The following is a 21,173-nucleotide window of genomic DNA, read 5'->3' on the forward strand; positions in this document are numbered from 1 at the left end:
TCTTTAGATTCAATAAAATACTAAAAAGCACTTTTGCTATCAGTATTGGAAATTTAAATGGATTAAAAATAAATGAACTTGTAATCTTCGAAAGCATAACTGCAACAAAATAAACTTTGCAACTTTCAGCCGTGGATGGCGTCAGCTGCGATGGCGATGAGCTCAGTGTCAGTGGTCTGCTCAAGTTTATTACTTAAGACGTAAGTACTTCATTATCAGTAAGGATCCTTAGGTATAATCATTATAAGCACTTGATATTGGTGGTCGATTTTGTTCTGATTGGTGGGGGAGGGGGATAATTCCAGCATAAGGTTATGTGCTAGCTGATGTATTACATGCATTCGAAGCAAGCACTCATCTCTCAGTTGAGAGAAAATTAGAATTATTGTGTGACCTTTTAGTCTCAAAAATAGCTCGGAATTTGTATGTATTGTCTGTAGTGTAGTGTATGCGTCTTATATGTGACGCACAGTACAACAGTTCTACGTACTACCATTTGACGGTAGAATATAAGATATTATAATGAGTGGGTGGTACCTACCCAGCATACTTGGACAAATTCGTACCACCAAGTTGAGACAGATGTACAACAACAACGGCCTGTAAATTTCCTACTGTTGGGCTAAAGTCTCCTCTTCATTTGAAGAGGTTTAGGAATATATTATATTCAACCACGCTGTTCCAATGCGGTGGAATATACATGGGACAGAATTTCTATGAAGTTAGACACATGCATGTTTTCCTTTACCACCGAGCTCGAGATGAATTATAAACACAAATTAAGCACAAATATGTATGTAATATAGCGGTGCTTGCCTGGGTTCGGATCCGCAATCATCGGTTAAGATGCACGCGTTCTAACCACGCGGCCATCTCGACTCTCGACGGATGAACTAATAATAATAATTACCTCAACTCCAGTTTCAGAAAAGCATCAGCTGAACAGCTGAGAACGACTGAATACCTCCAATCCATACATATAGAGGAATTGGACTCGGTGTCCGTTCATCGAGGCTTGGATGAGAAGGTGGATCCAATAGATAGAACGTCACCATTAGCCAAGTACGTAAACAAAATCCTATACCGTTTGAATATATAATTATATTATACTTTATGTTATGTCTAATCAGTCCAAATATATATATGTATAGAACGACACAATTTAGTAGCATCGGCAAATTCAAACCGATTACTGTTACACAACCAATAGAAACAGCTCCCTATCGCGCCATTCGACGCTATTCGTCGCTATTGATTCTCGCGTCAGTTCGACCCGAGACAGCGAGTGCGTGTAAATCGACGTGTCAAATTGACGAATATATTAGGTCATATGATATTACAAGTTATTACGTTTGTGTAAAGATCATATTCGCACAAGAAATAGATATTGATAATTTGGGATAGCGTACTCAATTCGGATGTGATCGGTTTATTAATTTTGCCGATGCTACATCTAACTTGTGTCGTACTGTTATGTTATATTATTTATTGTATATATACTTTTACTTTTTGCTAGCAGTATAGTTCGCGTTATGTAACTTTGTCGTTTTGAAATTGTCTCTGTGTTGGCATGTGTCCGATATATCGTAACTAATCTAAAATGGGATCTCGTCGGAACATCAGACGTGATCGATTCGATGATGACGTAACCGTTTTCACCGCATCTAAACAACTATGAATATCGTTCTGGTACGACAAAGCATTCAAAGAACGATAGCATTTAACTCGTGACATATTCGCTCTATCTCTCTTTAACTTCAAAGTAACCCATCTGTGAGAAAGAGATGAAACGAATGTTAAGCGGATTTTGATATCACATTCGTATCGTATCTCTTTCTCGCATATCGTACAATTTTAAGTTAAACAGAGACAGGGCGATATCTGAAATCATAAATTCGAATATCGCACATGCCTAACTTGAAGTGTAGTAATATTAGAATGGGTTGCAACCATTTACCGATATCTCTGAAACTGCTGGACCGATTCTAATTGAACTTATACTGTACCCTAAATTAAAGTGTACCTAAAGTAAAAGTAAAGTAACAGCCTGTAAATTTCCCATTGCTGGGATGAGGCCTCGTCTTCCATTGAGGAGAGGGTTTGGAACATATTCCACCACGCTATTCCAATGCGGGTTGGTGGAATGCACATGTGGCAGAATTTCGATGAAATTAGACATTAGACATGCAGGTTTCCTCACGATGTTTTCTTTCCCCGCCGAGCACGAGATGAATTATAAACACAAATTAAGCACATATATATAGTGGTGCTTGCCTGGGTTTGAACCCGCAATCATCGGTTAAGATGCGCGCGTTCTAACAACTGAGCCATCTCAGCTCAAAGTGTACCTAACTTAAATTAAAAAGAATCATTCAGATACGACTTTTAGTTTTCGAGAAATTCGTTGACAAACTTACAAGTCCAAATGGATCTTACTCAAATATTATTAAATTCGAACAATTTTACATACATACACGTCGAATTTATAAACTCCTTTTTTTGAAGTCGGCTAAAATTTTTACTGGTCTCATTGCGTAATGACGTCACATCCGCGTTCATCTTATGCATGCTTGCGTCCCGATCTCTCGAAGTATACAATCCAAAACGACAAAGTTACATCATACGAATACTATGTATAGAAAACATTATTATTATTAGTACAGGCAGTCCTCATACTTACGGTATGTTTGGCTCTCGATAAAAGTTGAAACGACATAAGTCGAGACATATAACATACTAGTAGTCGCACGCAGCTTTGCTCGCGTTTTGGGTGTTGCTTGTCATGTATCAGGCAGACAAGTAGCCTATGTCCTTTCTTGGAGATCAAGTTTGCTTCATACCAAATTTCATCAAATTCGGTTCAGCGGTTTGGTCCTGAAAGAGCGACAAACAGATAGACGGATCTACTTTCACATTTATAATATTAATGTAGATTAGATTACCTTTTTCTTTTTGCTTTGCAATTGACCTCGTGAGAATTGAATTCTCTTATGACGGAAATCGAAAAGACGTAAGTCGAGGACAGCCTGTTTTGCTATTGTGTACTATTTAATCTTAGTCGTTAGGTTTGTATTTCTATAAATGAACTTCTAATTAATATATTTATTAAAACTAACCTTTCATACAAATATTGTTTAGTGGTGCACAGTTAAAAAGTGGCCTATCTCTGTCCAACATTATAGATTTGACATTTGAAAGAAAGGGATAGCATTATTTGACAAATCACCCCTGAACAATATTTATGTATCTTATTAAATGTTTAATATGCAAGCTTTTATTTAAAACTACCCTTGAATTAAATTAATTGATTTATGCAACTTGATTATAAATCAGTTTCATACAAGTAATTGATCTGATTTTTTTTGTAAATGTTAACGGTACTGGTGACAAAACAGTGTCGTTTACATTTTTTTTTTTCATTTAAATAAAAGCTTGTTTTAAAGGCATATTGCTCTAAATTTGTTGGCTTTAAAAAAGCACAGTAATAATTTGTATGGTTATTTAAAAGCACTTCTATCATGTATGCACTAGACAAGCGTTTCCCAAACTTTTTAACCCAACTAATAGTACATTGTTCAAAATATGTGCGTATAAATAGATATGTATTATTAAAATGAGAAGCTTGACCCAGTGTTGGGCCATGAAATTGAATAATTTACAAATTTGATTAAACAATAAGGCGCCAATGTTGTGGAGCTCATATATATATTTCGTGGCTCCACTATGTCGACCTTCTTTGGGAAACGCCGCACTGTATGTTAACAATTCTCACGCAAATTTATAAATCTGTCTAGCAGAAAGAGAGACTCGCTGAAATCCGCACTATTAAAGTTATGGTAATAATAATAATTATATCTTTTTGTTTTGTGTGCGTCGTTTGACGGTGGTTGGTTTTATGTGAGTTGGTTTTTAATACATATAGTTTTATATTTGTATATTTAAATATGTTATTCACTAAAAACATATATATCAAAAAAGAGTAACTACTGAGTTATGGGTTCTACTCAGTAGACTCTACTTTCCGAGCCGGTGGTAGCTTCACTTAATTGTTAAATGACGATTCAAAAATGCTTGTAAAAGCCTACTTGAATAAAGTATATTTTGGTTTTGAGACAGAAATTCTGTACGCATGTAGGATAAGATCAATGCGTTTAATAATACCTACAATAACATATTATAAAGTTAGTTATGGTTAAAATATAATAAGAATTAGAAGGGAGATTGGTTACAAATGACTTCAGAGGCAAAGTTATAATATTCGTATTGTAACTTGGACGGTGTTTGGTAATGAAATTTCGGGCGTGTCATTAAATGTATTGTGTGTCTATGCCATTCTATCTATTCGTGTGTCTATGTTATGGATTTGGGTATATGTGCTTGAATTTATAAGATTTTGCTTTGCGTTTTAAAATAGTATAACGTAACGTAACGTAACGTTATGTCATTTTATTGTTTGGCGATTTAAAGATTCTTACTTTTATAAGAATGTCGTTGATAAAGTAAGAAATTGTTGTTTTTTCAATTTATATGTGACTTTAGTTAATCACAATGTTTGTGTTCACAGATTACTCTATCGCAGTAAATCAGCGAACGGGTGTCTGTTGCAAGAAGAGGATGACATGCTCACTGTCTCTTTCATACCGAAACGACCGACGAGAGACGCGCCCAGTTTGAACGGATAACCGGTTTTTATATACCAACAGCAAAGAAATCGATAAATACCTTACATTGATATTCAATACAAAGCTAAAAGCTCTAAAACAGTACTTGATGGATACAACACTATTTCACTTGACTGCTTATATCCACTTTGATTTGACTTCCAAAGTACCGTTACATACTGTCTAGTATAAGTTGGCGTTCCTGTGGCAGCACCTGCTACACCTTTGTCTTGTCACTTTTTTGTTTATTTTACCAATATCTCCCTAGAATAATTATCTACGTCTCATTTTTAATTGATTTTGGGTAAGTTTTCTTAATAAGGGTACATAAAACAAATAAGATATAAATGAACAAAAAAAATTAGTACATGTTTTTGCCACACGCCAACTTACACTTGACGTGCTATAGCAAATTCGCTGTCAAACGAAACGTCATTTTGACGTTTCCACAATGAATGCCACAGATTATTTAAGAATTCGACCGATGTCGTCACGATCGAGGTCAGATTTGTCAATTCCTGTGAAAGTGTCGATTGTAATTCACGTTTTGGTGCCAATTAGATGACGTTTTCCGTGTTTCCAATTATTTTCCAATTCTTCCAAATATACCCAAAAGTTTGTGACAATTGTCGACAACTAAAATCGATTGCTATATTTAAAGAAATGTTATTGTACATAAGTTTATGTTCGTAACAATTTCATTATCATGTGACTTGGAAAATTGTTTTTAAACAACACAACAACAACAACAGTCTGTAAATTTCATAGGAATTCTTCCACATGTGTATTCCACCAACCCGCATTGGAATAGCGTGGAATGTATTGCAAACCTTCTCCTCAAAGGGAGAGCATGCCTTAGCCCAGCTGTGGGAGATTTACAGGCTGTTGTCGTTGATAAAATTGACGTAATTTCCTTTCCTAGAGACGCTTTACTTATATTTAAATCTGAAGTTGTCTAAAATGTTTGTGGTTTTGGTATGTCTCCATTTATTTGAACTTTGTACAAATTATAATGTTTATTTTTCACGTCAAATATTGAAATTTCTTATTATTATATTTTTTGTATTTTTATCGAGCTATTTTTTATTGATAGTAATTAATCTCGAATTAATTTTTTTTTTGTATAGATTTGTTTTTGATTTTTTTTTTTATTATTAACACAATATTTGACGTGCCATTTATATACATATACTGTATAAAAGTAAATAAATATGAATAACGTGTACATAATATGTTTAAGGAAGCACAAATATTTATATAACTAAACTAAATTTGTCTATATTTTAAAAAAAACCTTTAAAAATCATCTCTTTAGCTATGAATGTTGTTAAACTGTTTAGTTACATACTGCTTTCTCTTTCTATCGAATGTCAATTTAAATAGCACAGAAAGAGATAGCATTCTTTTACTAAACCTCAACAGCGTTCGTAACTAATTTTGATAGTCTAAAAATGGGTCGACTCATTTGTACTGATAACAAAACAGCTATTGAAAATTCTATAGGGTTGTCACAAAATATTTTAGTTTTTTTTTTTATAAATAATTCCACATACATAACAAGTAAATCGCCTCAGTTTATTATTTATAGTTTTTTTTTTTTTTTGTATAAATGTGTAACTGCTGATATATAAAATTGTAAATACAAAACATTTGTAAGTGTGTTATTTTTGATGTACTGACAACCCTAATGTTTGTACCGCAAATGCCTTTGTATATTTTGATTTATTTGGGCTAAGTGGTCCCACTAATGTCGCTTTGAGAGAATACCTTCCAACACTTTCGATTATAGCGAAAAATCAATTAAAATTTTTTAGTGAAGAAATTACTATAATCATACTGTTACAATTTGAAGACAACTGTTATTTTATATTCCAAATAGAGGAGTAGAGATATACAGACATATATATATGTAGTCCATAATATTTACTAATAACTCTGCTATATTATACACTAAAATCAGTTCTTGATTAATATATAATAGCAGACACAAGTGGGGACGTGAGCAGTAGTAGGCGACACTGCGTGTAATACTTTCGGCCAAATGACAAGTAATAAACCAATAGGCGTCAAGCAATCAACTGACGGACCAATCACGTGCCTCAGCGCCCCCTTCATGACATCAGAGATCTGAAAATACACTACTGCACAGGTCAAGATTTTTCTCAGAACAACACTTATATATGTCACCGTAAGATTATAAAATTAGTTAGATTACAATCTAAGCGGATTCCAGGATGGCGGAGGGCACAAAGAGTTCAACCAATCAGCGCACGACATTCATCCGTTCTACGCCAGTTTGCAATTCGACCGCATTGCATTGATAGATTACAATATAGCGAAAAATAATGCGTTAAATTGCAAACATATTTCACGGTTCACAATATTTCGACAGTTTACAATCTCACTCGTTAGATTGTAATCTAACGAAGATTGTAATCTTACGGTGACACTTTAATTGTACGCAAAGTTCAGATTCAAGTACTCCGACATTCCATAATAGCATTTTACGTATTCATAATGAATCACAGATTAAACATTAAATAACAGTACTCAGTATTGTTGTGTTCCGGTTTGAAGGGTGAGTGAGCCAGTGTAACTACAGGCACAAGGGACATAACATCATAGTTCCCAAGGTCGGTGGGACATTGACGATGTAAGGAATAGTTAATATTTCTTACAGCGTCATTGTCTGTGGGTGATGGTGACCACTTACCATCAGGAGGCCCATATGCTCGTCCGCCAACCTCGACCAATGGTATCGCGTCAATTTAAGGTCAAACTTATTTATATATCTTTACTCCTGTGATTGGTTTAATTTGTCGTCATATATCATTATCATTTGAAGGATTTTAAGAATGTATTCTCTCAGCGACCGGACCGGACCGGACCGGATTGGTATTTGTTAAAGTATGACATAAAATAGTATTAATAACGATAAACGAATGATTACAGATATATATGAAAATTTGCAAGACAGATATATAAGTCGTTTTTATATTGATTTTCGTACAAAAAGGCTAAATGTAATATAGAATATGTTATTTTTATATATCTAGTTGTTAATTATATGTAAAATCCTATCAAAATCGATACAGTTTGCGGCAAGTGAACACAAGTTACCCGAGGCTAATTTAGCAGTATTTTAGGAATACATTAAATCTATCAAATGTTGCCAATATGTGTCTTTTTTACCTTTTTTTAATCTATATCAAATATCAGCCCACAGATTATATAAAGATTGTTGTATAGTACACATAAACAATGTTCGTGGGCTATTTTTAATATGGTATTACTTATTAACAAGGGGAGATGTTATATATATTTATGAACCGCTATACTTAATGGCTTACTTAGTAGAGCAGAGATTTCGAGGTTATGGATTCGAACATCAGCTCAGATGAATGTTATTGGGTGATTATTGATATTCTCCTGAGTATCTTGGAGTTTTAATTTGCACTGGCAAACACTGGTAACACTGGTTACATTCCCTAATCCTGGATAGCTATGTATATTGGCGTCAAAATTTGTAGTTTTATTTCCACTCCATCGTATTTTTAGAGTTAAGGAACAGTTAGACCACTTATGTTTGCAATTTTTGGGGCACTATAATATGTTCTGAGATTGCTAGTTTCTGGAAGGAAAATATTTGTGACCCGCAATTAGTCAGGAGAACTAGAGATGATTGTAAGAACACTGCATTGACCAGATATAAATGACATAAAGGCTAACGAAACATAATAAGAAATACTACGAATCTACCTCATTTTCTTTTATACTTAATACGAATTCATCAATATATATGAATAAATAAATAGGATTTTCTGATTGAACAGTCTGTTGTTGTCAATTCGTTGGTTACCCCCCAACGTGCTATGGATATTCTTAAAAGTAGACTTATATTGGCGTACAACATATTTGGGCATTTACCAGCAATAATATTCTATTGATGGGTTTCGATTCAATATTAATAAGTTACGTTATCACAAAAGTCAACATCAAAAAGTCATAGATGTCGTAGTAACGCTGTTAATATTTATTATTATTGATTTATACTTCCATATGAGAAGGCCGTTTCTACCAATAGTCGGTATTTCGGCAAAAACGAATTGAAATTTTAAACTATCCCATAAAAAGATAACTCGTGAATCTTAACGCTCCAAGATTTTAAGAATATTTACAATAGACATTTTATTATATCGAAGAATGGAATTTTCCAAAACTGCCCTAAAAGAAAATTGTGATGAATTAGTAATCAACCATTTAAAGCATTTAAAGTATTCTGCTGTCAGTAAAACTTTGTTTCACTGGGATCTCTGGGATGTCATTAGATAAAATAAAGGTGCAACGGACAAAATGTGTCAAAAGCTATGTTGGCAGTCCCTTAAAGGTAGTTTAAACTTCTGACAGTGCCAAATGAGCTGATTTAATACTCCTAAATTTCTCGATATCTATGGTTTAAGATGACCATCTACCGTGAGACGGGAATTAAAACAGACCATCCCTAAAAAAATATGGAAAATAGGCTATTTGACAGTGCGAAAAATAAATTGTGAATTATTGTAATCAGTATATATTATGAGTTTAAAAATGGTTATTTACTAACGAAACTTGAAAATAATACTTAATTTATTCAAAAATCTATAAATAAAAATGCATTTTTTAAACGTTTGAATAAAATGAAGTCACTTTCTTGTAAACCTTACTTTTCACCGACCCCATAGGAGCGCCATATCGTCCAAGTAGCATTTTTGCGCGCTATTTAAATATGGAATTTTTAATATGATATTTTTCGGCAAATATGTACTAGAAATAAAAAAATCTACTTTTACTGCTTCCTTAACTTCTACTAAATAATATAAAATGGATTTTAAAAACCAGTCAAATAGCCTATTTTAGTCCACACTAAATATCATTGTAATTTTAATTCAAGACAATCTTGATTTTTCATCAATTATTTCTTAATTACCAACGCAAAGATGCTATAGACTAATCACACACGAAAGCGTCACCGTTATCGCTGGTATCAGCGTGCTTTAGTTACAATCCTACTTACGAGATGTATTAGTATAAAGACGATTACTATAAAAGTAGAGACAGCAAAAAAACAAATAAGATTATAAGATTACCATTGTTTTTAAGTATTACTTTAGCAACATGCAAGGTTGCACTTTCGTGAAGGAATAGGTCTATATTAATACCTAATTTTACTTTGCCTAAGTACTAAGCTAATTACATGTATCTTGAAGTAAGGCCGAAGAGCCTTGAACGCGTTTTATATCAAACTAGCGACCCGGCCCGGCTTTGCATGGGTGTAATACTGATACAAAATATACTACAGAATTTGTTTATTTGCGACATCACATTAGAAACTTCTAAAATTATCAGTTTTTTTACCATATGGTCCATGTTTTATATACAAAAACTTTTCTCGAATCACTCTATCTATTAAAAAAACCGCATCAAAATCCGTTGCGTGAATTTATCTAAGCATACATAGTGACAGACAGCGGTAAGCGACTTTGTTTTATACTGTGTAATGTTTATATATTAATTTACTAAGATTTCCTTGCATTTAAACAATGGCTCAATTTGTTGTAATGAATTTATGATTAGAGAGGGTGCCAAATAAAAAAAAAAAGTAATAGCTTTATCAATTTATTATCAACTTGCTTGGTTATTTGTATATTAAATATCAAAGAGTCTTACATGAGCGTGACGCGTGCTAGCGAGTTTCAAGTGTTAAGGTTATATTACACGTTGCACAATGCTACGTCACGGCGCCGTGACGTTTACGTGTGGCTCTAAGTGGAGAGGAGCATTTTGATGCAAACATTTGTATGTGAAACTAGCTGTTACTGTAAATATTACGCTGATGATTGGTATACTGAGAGGTCTTACCTCTTTGTTTCCAAAATTAGACTTTGTCCTTTCTCAGGTTCTAGACTATTGTGCGTCAAAGTTTCATTTAAATTGGTCCAGTAGTTTTGACGTGAAATGAAACAGACAGTTACTTATGCATTTATAATATTAAAATGGATTTTTGCCTTGCAAACAATTACTGGGAGTAAACAGCAAAGGAAGACAGTATTGTTTAATCATTTACCCCCTAAATATGTAAGGGTAGTACGACACAAATTAGATGTAGCATCGGCAATTTACACAAACAATAGAAATAGCTTCCTATCGCGCAATTCGACGCTATTCGTCGCTATAGATTCTTGCGTCAGTTCAACCCGAGAAAGCAAGTGCGTGTAAATCGACGCGTCAAATTGACGAATATATTAGGTCATATGATATTACAAGTTATTATGTTTATGTAACGATCATATTCACGCAAGAAATAAGTATTGATAATTTGGGATGGCGTACTCAATTCGGATGTGATCGGTTTAACGAATTATGCCGATGCTACATCTAAGTCGTGTCGTACATACTATAAGGCTGTCAATGTTTAAGGGTTAATCGAATTAAATTTGAAACGATTGTTTCTGAGTGTACATTGTAATATAAATATCGATCTATAGAAATTGTTTATATTTGATTAAATAAAAGATTTTAATACATTATTAGTTTTATTTGTTACACTTGATAATGTTAATTTTAATTTGACCAGTGGTCAAAATTGCACCATAGAACTATCATTATTAAATATTTTATAATTCAAACACTAAAGCTTGTTAATAACTGTCGAATAAAAAAGTTAATTAAAGAATTGTTTTTGTCGACTTATTGTTTATTTAATAATAAGGTTATATTTCATAAAAGTCTTGTATATTAATAGCGTAAGCTGATTATTAATAATTCGTAACAATTAAAACTATGTATATAATACTTATGATCATCTGGAATAATGTAGATCTCAAAAATAATACCTCTAATTTTAATATAATATCAGTCGCGAATTGTAAGCAAAGCCACCAACAAAACAAACATTATGGCGGGCCTACAATGCAACAAAATTACGTAGTTAGATACGTTTCGTTTAACTTTATTTGCGTTAAAAAAAAATATTTTTTTAAATTGATTAAAATGTAACCGCAATAAAATTTCTTAAATATTATGTGATATATATATTAGAAGAAATTCTAAATATATGTGGTTGAAACAGTGATTATAGTGCTATATTTATGCTAACCAAAACAAGATGTCTTTTTTTAATCTTTGTGTAATGAAACGTTGTGTGCAATGTTAACATTCTAAACCTGTTGTGGTTATACTACCATTATAATATGACCAAAAATATACACCACCAATTACGAAGAGCCTGTATCGCTATTATATACCTACCTTCCTAAATCTGCCAATTGCTTAAAAAACACTCCAAATGTTACAAACCTGCGATTTCTTTACGTCAGTATTAAAATATAGGTTTTTAGTTTTGTAGTAATATTATAATGGTAATTAAAGATTTTTAAACTTTTATTTTAAGCTAATTTTCATATCAATTATGTATTGACCGGCTAAATAAAATTTTTGGATACTGTATTAAATTAAATTTTATGTGTTTAAACAGGAAATTGTGTTACAATGAATATAGTTGTAATTATAATAATGATTATTTTTTATTAAGAGTGTATCAATCCTAATTATGATGACTCATGGTTTGTTTATTAAAATTCCAGATCGAATGTGGCTGGAGTATAGTTCCAATGATGTTCTAGTAAACAGATATGTCATTAACGCGCAAAAAGTGAAGACTAGAAAACGTCCTAATTGGGACGTTTGCCTTTAGTCGTTTTACGTAGTAATACGTTATAATACATCATAAACACGTAGTAATACGTTTTGCGTAATTAAAACATCTAGTTATCCCTTTTACTTGTTGTTTTTATCAAGCTATCCTTTTTACTTGTAACGAAATGTAAAATAAACGGTCCCCGGCGCGGCACACTTTTTTCTGTTGTTTAGTATGGGTATAACATATCTGTTTATTAGAATATTATTGCTTAGTTCCCTAAGTCGGTCGCGAAATGGCGATGAAAGAAATTAAAAGTCATTCAGAAATGGTTTGACATATGTAAAATCGTCGATGGCAGATACGTCACAGAGGAATTATTTATAAACTCCTATGAAAGACTTTGACCTAATAGAGAAGAGTTGAGTTTAGTGCAGTTTGTGCAGTTGCTAGGCATTTTGTCGAGACATTCTAAGCAGGATGTTAGTGTTTTTATAAATCGTTTCAAAACTGTTAATCAACAGATTATAGATGAAATTCGGGGTGTTAATTCGTGAAATAATTAATAAAATAATAGTCTTTGGTCTGCTATTTTATTCAAACCAATGCTTAAATTAAAAAATATAATATATATAACACTGAGAAAAACATGAGCGAAAATTAATAATTAACATTTGATTTTAAAAATGGCCCGATGATTTCGGGTTGAAATCTAGGCAAGCACCACTAAATATTTATGCGCTTAATTTTTGTGTTTATAGCTCATCTCATCCTCGGCGGTGAAGGAAAACATCGTGAGGAAACCTGCAGGTGTTATTCATTGAAATTCTGCCACCTGTGAATTCCACCAACCCTCATTGGAACAGCATGGTGGAGTATGTTCCTTACCCTCTCCTCAAAGGGAGAGGAGGCCTTAGCCCATCAGTAGGAAATTTACAGGCTGTTACTAGAGATAGTGACACTAAAAAAGAACTACAGTAAAACGACCTAACTTAAATATCTTGGTGTGCGTGATAGCTACGTTTGACAAACGTCATACTACTGTAATAGTATGTGTATTTAGTAACCAAATGTCCCATTTACTGTCGAACGCTTGGCCCTTGGAGTAGTGGTGCAAAAAGTATAACACCTCGCCTCATTGCCTCTACTGGTGACAGGAGGCCAGTTCGTTTTTTGCCCAGAGGATCGGAATTGCAATTCAACGGTGAAATGCTGCTATCGTTCTTGCCTCCATTCACGAGGTCAATATTTGTACAGTAACTATTTTTAGTTACTATAATTGTAAATACATATTTAAGCATTTAATGGTTTTAATTCTTATGTTAATAAAGTCAAGGAAACTGTAGGTCCAGTGGCGGATTTACAAATTTGTAGTTCGCTAGTACCTAGGCTATTAAATTTTTGCCGGCCCTGACTAGTTACTGTTAGTTTAGTTCACAACCATATTAATTACATTTATTCTGAAATTGCAAGTGTAAGGTTTTCTTTAATAATATATTTATTAGTAAAATGTTTTTATCAACTGGTCACACTGGTGGCCGCTTGGCGGCGCGCGGGATTCAAATCGGCCATCTTAGAGACGCGGACGCGGGAAGCGGATTCTTGGAAAAGTTTGTTTGAAAGTCTAAAGTTATATTTTAAAATATATTGTATGTGCAACTGAATATTGGAGTTTAATTGAAAACTTCGCCGACACCTACTGGAAAAGCGACTTTACATCTCAGAAGCCAGGGATAAACCAATACAACAGTAAGTACGCGCCTACAACTTAATTATGACCAACATTGATCGATTGTTAAGTTTTATAGTTTGTTTTCTCGTCTAAAAGTATATATTACGAACATATAGTATAGTATTAAAATTTGTAGTATAATATTAGAAATAGTCCGAATGATCTTTTTAATAAGGAGAATGCTTCCTCTAAAAAAAGAAAAAAAATTCAATATATTTCACCACGAGCTCACAATACATTCGCTTGCCGTGACGCCCATTGCCAAGCTAAACTACGCCGCTTACAACTGTTACTATCGAATCATTTTAACAACGTAAATTGTAGCTTCTTATTTAAAATTATATTTATGTTCAATTATATTTAATTATTGTAATTTTTTTTTAAAACTTACATTTATATTGTATTTATTAAATTAAACTAAATTTATTAGTAGTACCTACATTTAAATCAATACAATTATAAAGCAAAACTCATATACGAATAATTTGTATTAAAAAAAAATATATATATATATTTCATGCAATTTTATTTTATTTTTGCGTAGAACGTATGGTTTTTACGATAGTAGGGATTTCGTCTTTTAAACATAATACATATTCCTCGATTTTAAATCTAATGCACACAATTTCCGATTACGAGTTCCAGATGATGGAATCAAACGATGTTGGCCGGAGTACAGAAACTCCTCGACGCAGTCGGTCACGTTCCAGGCGCAGTCTTACTCGCGAACGTGATCGCGACTCCAATCGACGCAGCCGCAGCTATTGCCGTCGGCTGCAGGATCGCGAAGAGACGTTGAGGCAAGAACAGAAGCGGGTTCGCCAGCTGGAGTTCGAGCTGCAGCGAGAACGAGAAACGGAGCAACGTCGACAGCGAAGCGTGCACCGCCGATCTCCGCAAACAGCTACGCGTGACAGCCGTAGCCGCAGCCCTGGCCCCAGTCGTGGCCACAAACGCTTTCGATACCGCAGCAACAGTCGTGTACGCGATGGGGACTACCGAGAAGATTCAAAAAGGTCACGTAGTCCATCTTTTTCTTCTAAAGATGTAACACAAATAATTAAGTATATTAAAGATATCTTACCGTCACAGCCGAGCCATAGCACACAAATTTCGAATAGAGATAGTAAAAACATTATACCTGAGTTTAATCCTTCAGAGAAAAACCAGCGTATGGATATTTGGCTTAAAAAGGTTAATGAATGTGCGATGGTCTACGGCTGGGACGAGAGGAGCACAATACATTTTTCTATGCAAAAACTGTCTGGGTTAGCTAAAATATGGTATGAGAGTCAGAGCTCGATTTTGTATAGCTGGTCGGAATGGCAAGTCAAATTATTAAGCGCCTTTCCTTGCGATCAAAATTATGGGCAGTTGCTTGAAGACATGTTAAAGCGTAAAAGTAGGATTAACGAACCCATACAAAACTACTTTTACGAAAAACTTTCCCTACTTAACCAATGCGATATTAGTGGCAAGCGTGCTGTCGATTGCGTTATCCACGGCATTAGTGATAGGACCACAAGGTCGAGCGCATTGGCGCTACGATGCGATGAACCTGATGATCTATTGAAGTTCTTAATTAGCAATAATAGAGATCCTTTCACTCCTCAACAATTATCTTTGAAAGACCGTAATTATAATACATACGACGATAAGGTAAGTCATCGCTCCAACGTGAAAACCAATCCTGGGTTGTTTTGCTATAATTGCAAAGAGAAAGGGCACCCGTTTTCTAGATCCCCAAAGCCTTTAGTGAAATGCAGCAGTTGTAATAAAGTAGGACATAAAGCTGAACTTTGTCGTTCCAAACAAGAGACGGAATCGAGAAAAGCCGATGGCGTGGCAAAAACTATGCTCATAAGTAGTTCGAAGCCTAACAATAAATTTATGAAGGAAGTAATTGTAGAAGATATGCCGTAGCAAGCGTACGTTGATCTAGGCAGTGAGGTATGCTTAATTGCACAGTCATGCTTGGCGAAACTCGGGATGTTTCACGACCAGATTCCATCAACTATGATGGGTTTCGGCAATAACCTTGTGAGTTCATTGGGCTCTGTAATGCTAAACATATCTATAGATGGTGTAGATGCAACTGTCTGTTTCCGCGTAGTAGAGGATCAGTTTTTAGAGAAAGACTTGATTATAGGACAAACCTTCACAGAACAACCTCACGTAGTTGTTTATAAAGACGTGAATAAGTTACAATTTATACGCGTTGACTCTGACCTACCGAATTTTATTCCAAATGAGGATGATGAACGGTTTCATAAGGTCAGTATTGTAGCACGTTGTAACCTTCAAGGGACTGCTAGCGTCAAGGTCAAGACTGGAACGTTATTTAACGGTAGTATAATAGTTAATACGAAGATAGTTGGTAAGCTACGTGAGCAATATATTATTTACGGCGGGGTTTACGAAGTCAAAAATGGTTTATCTTACGTAACAGTACAACCCTGTGCCATTCCATGTCAGCTTCAGAAAAACTCGGTAATCGCCAGAGCCGAAAGAGTAGAATCGGTTTATAGACTTGTGAGCGAAGAAATTTCTACAGCTATAGACACTCGCACCGAATCTACCTCAGCGAAGAACTTTAACGAAGGTCTAATACAAATAGGTGAAACGGTTCCTGAAGAAGCCAGAACCAAGCTTATAGAAGTTCTGCGACGCCATGAGCACTGTTTTGCGCATGGCTTGGCTGACCTTGGTTGTACGAACGCGACAGAAATGAACATAGAATTAAGCAGTCAGCGCCCCGTAGTTTATAGGCCCTATCGCCTGTCTTACCATGAAAGAGAGAAGGTTCGTGAAATGGTTCACGAGATGTTAGAAGCTGGCATCATTCGAGAGTCAACTTCTAATTACGCTAGTCCGATAATACTTGTGCGAAAAAAGAACGGTGGAGTACGATTATGCGTTGATTACAGGATGCTCAATTCCTTAACCGTAAAGGAGAGATACCCTATCCCGATAATAGAGGACGAAGTGGCGAGGTTATCGGGTCAAGCGTGGTTCATTACACTTGATCTAATGTCAGGTTATTATCAAGTACCAATTATGGAAGAAAGCAAGCATTTGACAGCTTTTGTGACTCCCGACGGTCACTACGAATATAATCGTATGCCGTTTGGACTAGCCAATGCCCCAGCTGTCTTCCAAAGAATGATGAACCATGTTCTAGGACAGGCTCGATTTAATAAAGCAACAGTTTATTTAGATGACTTGCTAATTTTTGGTAAAACGCCATTTGAATGTATATCCCGTTTAGAAGAGGTCTTGAAGTTGTTAGAAAATGCACACTTGAAACTGAATTTATATAAATGTAGTTTCTTACAAACAAAGATCGATTACTTAGGGTATGAAATAAGCGCAGCTGGTATACGTCCAGGATCTGCCAAAATTCAGAGCGTAATGGATTTTCCCTTGCCACTAAATGTGCATAACGTGCGCCAGTTTTTAGGACTTGTGAGTTATTTTCGAAAATTTATACAATCTTTTGCCCAGATAGCATACCCACTTACGAAGTTGTTAAAGAAGAATGCGTCGTGGGAGTGGACGACTGAGCAGGAAGACTCATTCAATATCCTGAAATCTAAACTGATAGAAAGGCCGGTCTTGGCATTATATGATCCAACAGCTGAGACAGAGCTCCATACAGACGCTAGCAAGGTAGGTATCGGAGGGATATTGCTCCAGCGTCCAATGAGAAGTCAAGGCCCATTTCATCCCGTAGCTTATTACAGCCGCCAGACGACACCAGAAGAAATAAACTTCCACTCATACGAGTTAGAAACTTTGGCAGTTATATGCGCCTTAAAGAAGTTCCGGGTTTACCTCTTAGGGAAGCCGTTCAAAGTGGTCAGTGATTGCAGTGCCCTGCGCTCTACGTTTGAGAAGCGTGATCTGATACCCCGAATTGCTCGCTGGTGGATCGCTTTGCAGGAATTCGACTGTCATATCGAGTATAGACCGGGTACAAAAATGGGTCATGTAGACGCCCTTTCCAGGAATCCCACATATGACACGGACATTACAGACCACGTTAGATATCCACCAGTACTGGTCATTTCCGACGAGGATTGGTTGCTGACCTTGCAACTAGGTGACCTCGAGTTGTGTCGGATTAGGGATATTGTCAGCAGTAAATTAGATTCTAAAGGATTAGCCTACATAAGAGACAATTATGTGTTAAAGAACAACAAATTGTTCAGATGCCTTGGGGGAGATAAGGAGAACGTCAGATGGGTGGTCCTTAAGGGTGCGAGATGGCAGTTGTGTTGAAGAAAAGTTACTGGTTTGCAAAAATGAAACGATTTACGAAAAAGTATGTAAGTGCATGTATAGATTGTGCCTACGCTAAAAAGGCTGCCAGTGGGCGAGAGGGATTGTTACACCCTATAGAGAAAGTTGCGATTCCCTTTCACACACTGCACGTTGACCACCTTGGACCCTTCGTGAAGTCAAAAAGGGGATTCACACATACACTAAATGTCGTGGACTCCTTCACTAAGTTCTTGTTTATTAAACCTGTACGGAGTACTAGTACTCAAAATGTGATAAAGGCATTGCAAGACATTTTTGACATATTTCGAGCACCTGATAGATTGGTTAGCGATCGAGGTTCTTGTTTCACTGCTCATGCATTCCGAAGGTTCTGCCTTGAGCGAGGCATAAAACACGTGCTAAACGCGGTGGCAAGTCCCAGGGCTAACAGTCAAATAGAGCGCTACAACAGGACCATACTTGACTGTTTGACAGCCCGAAATTTACGGGACAATGAAAAGGAATGGGATAATAAAATTGGGAAATTACAATGGGGCTTAAACAATACGATACAAAAAACTACGGGAAAGACACCAGCTGAAATTATGTTCGGTACATCAATGAACAGCGAAGTCAAACCAGTTTTGAACGCGGTCGTGGAAGATAATCGCAAGATCACCGACTTGCCCGACCTCCGTCCCGAAGTGAAGGAAAGGATCGATGAAGCCCAGGCTGTGCAAAAGAAGCAGTACGACCGAAATAGGCACATTGCTCGTACATATACCAAAGGTGATTTAGTTAAAATATCAAAAGTTGCATTTCAAGGTAAAGGTCAAAGCACGAAACTAATGCCTTCTTACGAGGGCCCTTTTAGAGTCATTGCGGTTATAGGAAACGATCGTTACAGGGTTGCTCCAATCGCGGGTTTTGAGGGAATGAAAGGGAAACGCAAAACCACGGTTGCCGCAGATAGAATGAAACCATGGATTCATGTAGACTCATTATCTTTAAATGAAACAGATAATGAAGAAAGTGATACTGAATCCATTGAATAAATATGCTCTCAAGTCGAATCCCTTCCGGCCAGTTACTGGGTAGTTACCCAGAACATAAATGTAATTTAGCCTAATGCTCGTACATTGCGATTTAGCTTAAATGTAAAGCGAAGATGTTGTTTTGTGTTGTTTCGGTCGAATGTGACCTGCGCACACATTCGTCCCTAACCTGATGCAGCACATATATATATCACACCTAAAATAATAATAAAAATTGAAATGTGTGTATTGACTTTAATATTTTTTAAGCTAACTTCAATAAATTTGTTATTTTTTTTTTTTTATTTCTTTTACTTTATAGCAGAATATCGTGATTAGTACTGTATAGTTTTCTTTCTTTCCATGTTCATGAATTCTAAACAAAATGTCACTTCTGTCTGTTAATATCACTTTGAGTTTTGCTAAACAAGTTACGATATAATATAAAATAATTAAACTTAATTATTCCGATTTTAAGATCACTTTTCGATTATAAGTATAGTTATAAGTGGTTACAAGGTAACAAAGATAGTTATAAGTGGTTACAAGGTTACAAGGATAGTTATAAGTGGTTACAAGGTTACAAGGATAGTTATAAGTGGTTACAAGGTTACAAGGATAGTTATAAGTGGTTACAAGGTTACAAGGATAGTTATAAGTGGTTACAAGGTTACAAGGATAGTTATAAGTGGTTACAAGGTTACAAGGATAGTTATAAGTGGTTACAAGGTTACAAGGATAGTTATAAGTGGTTACAAGGTTACAAGGATAGTTATAAGTGGTTACAAGGTTACAAGGATAGTTATAAGTGGTTACAAGGATAATAATTATTGGTTTTTTTTGACATATTTAAGTATCTATTGAGTTGAATTATATAACGAAATTATTAGTTAATATATATACACAATTTGTATTTTGCTAATTTGTTGACGATTTATAAATTGTAATTAACAGTTTGTTTTATATAATTATTACAATAAAACAAAACTATTGTAATTGTTATGAGGAGTACCTATTATAAAATTGAATATTGTATAATATGTTATTAGAATGCCTCGTTCTGCCAAGTGTAAGGTTTTATATGGTTCCACCTGGTGCATGCATGAGGACATGCATGTCATCAGGATGGTCGAGTGTAAGGTTTTCTTTAATAATATATTTATTAGTAAAATGTTTTTATCAACTGGTCACACTGGTGGCCGCTTGGCGGCGCGCGGGATTCAAATCGGCCATCTTAGAGACGCGGACGCGGGAAGCGGATTCTTGGAAAAGTTTGTTTGAAAGTCTAAAGTTATATTTTAAAATATATTGTATGTGCAACTGAATATTGGAGTTTAATTGAAAACTTCGCCGACACCTACTGGAAAAGCGACTTTACACAACTTTATGATTTGTGTGTCTCTATGTAGTGACGAGTATTTGGATGACGGACGTAATGTGACATACAATGACATACAATTATTATAAGTTATTTTTTTATTTCTGTAAGATAAAAAAATGGGCTGAATTTGCCGCCCCTCTAAATCTGCCGCCCTAGGCTTCAGCCTACTTAGCCTATTGGTAAATCCACCACTGCTTAAGTCACTATTTATTTTCTACATAGACATATAAATAATAAAACAAGAGGAAATTTTAAGTACACAACGCTTGTAAAAGACATATTTCATGAGCCCAATCTAATCAAAATTGCTATGAAACAAACGTAAGGCGCAATTATTTATGACGTTTGCACTCGAAATACTTAGACCTTTGATTTTTATCTCTACTGTAAACATAAAGAAAATGTGCTAGATGTTCGTGCTAAGATT

General features: G+C 35.1%; 1 protein-coding gene across 1 annotated transcript in view; it reads left to right on the forward strand.

Moving 5' to 3' along the window:
- The window catches only part of LOC124541888 (copper-transporting ATPase 1), a 77,239-nt gene extending 72,466 nt beyond the window's left edge, over window positions 1-4,773 (forward strand). The window contains exons 28-30 of the mRNA XM_047119800.1: window positions 130-200; window positions 922-1,062; window positions 4,565-4,773. Coding sequence (XP_046975756.1) covers window positions 130-200; window positions 922-1,062; window positions 4,565-4,682 — 330 coding nt within the window. The 3' untranslated portion in view covers window positions 4,683-4,773. The remainder of the gene's footprint in view (window positions 1-129; window positions 201-921; window positions 1,063-4,564) is intronic.
- Window positions 4,774-21,173: the final 16,400 nt, after the last annotated feature.

The sequence above is a fragment of the Vanessa cardui genome, chromosome 29 (genome assembly GCF_905220365.1).
Source record: "Vanessa cardui chromosome 29, ilVanCard2.1, whole genome shotgun sequence".
Taxonomy (NCBI): domain Eukaryota; kingdom Metazoa; phylum Arthropoda; class Insecta; order Lepidoptera; family Nymphalidae; genus Vanessa; species Vanessa cardui.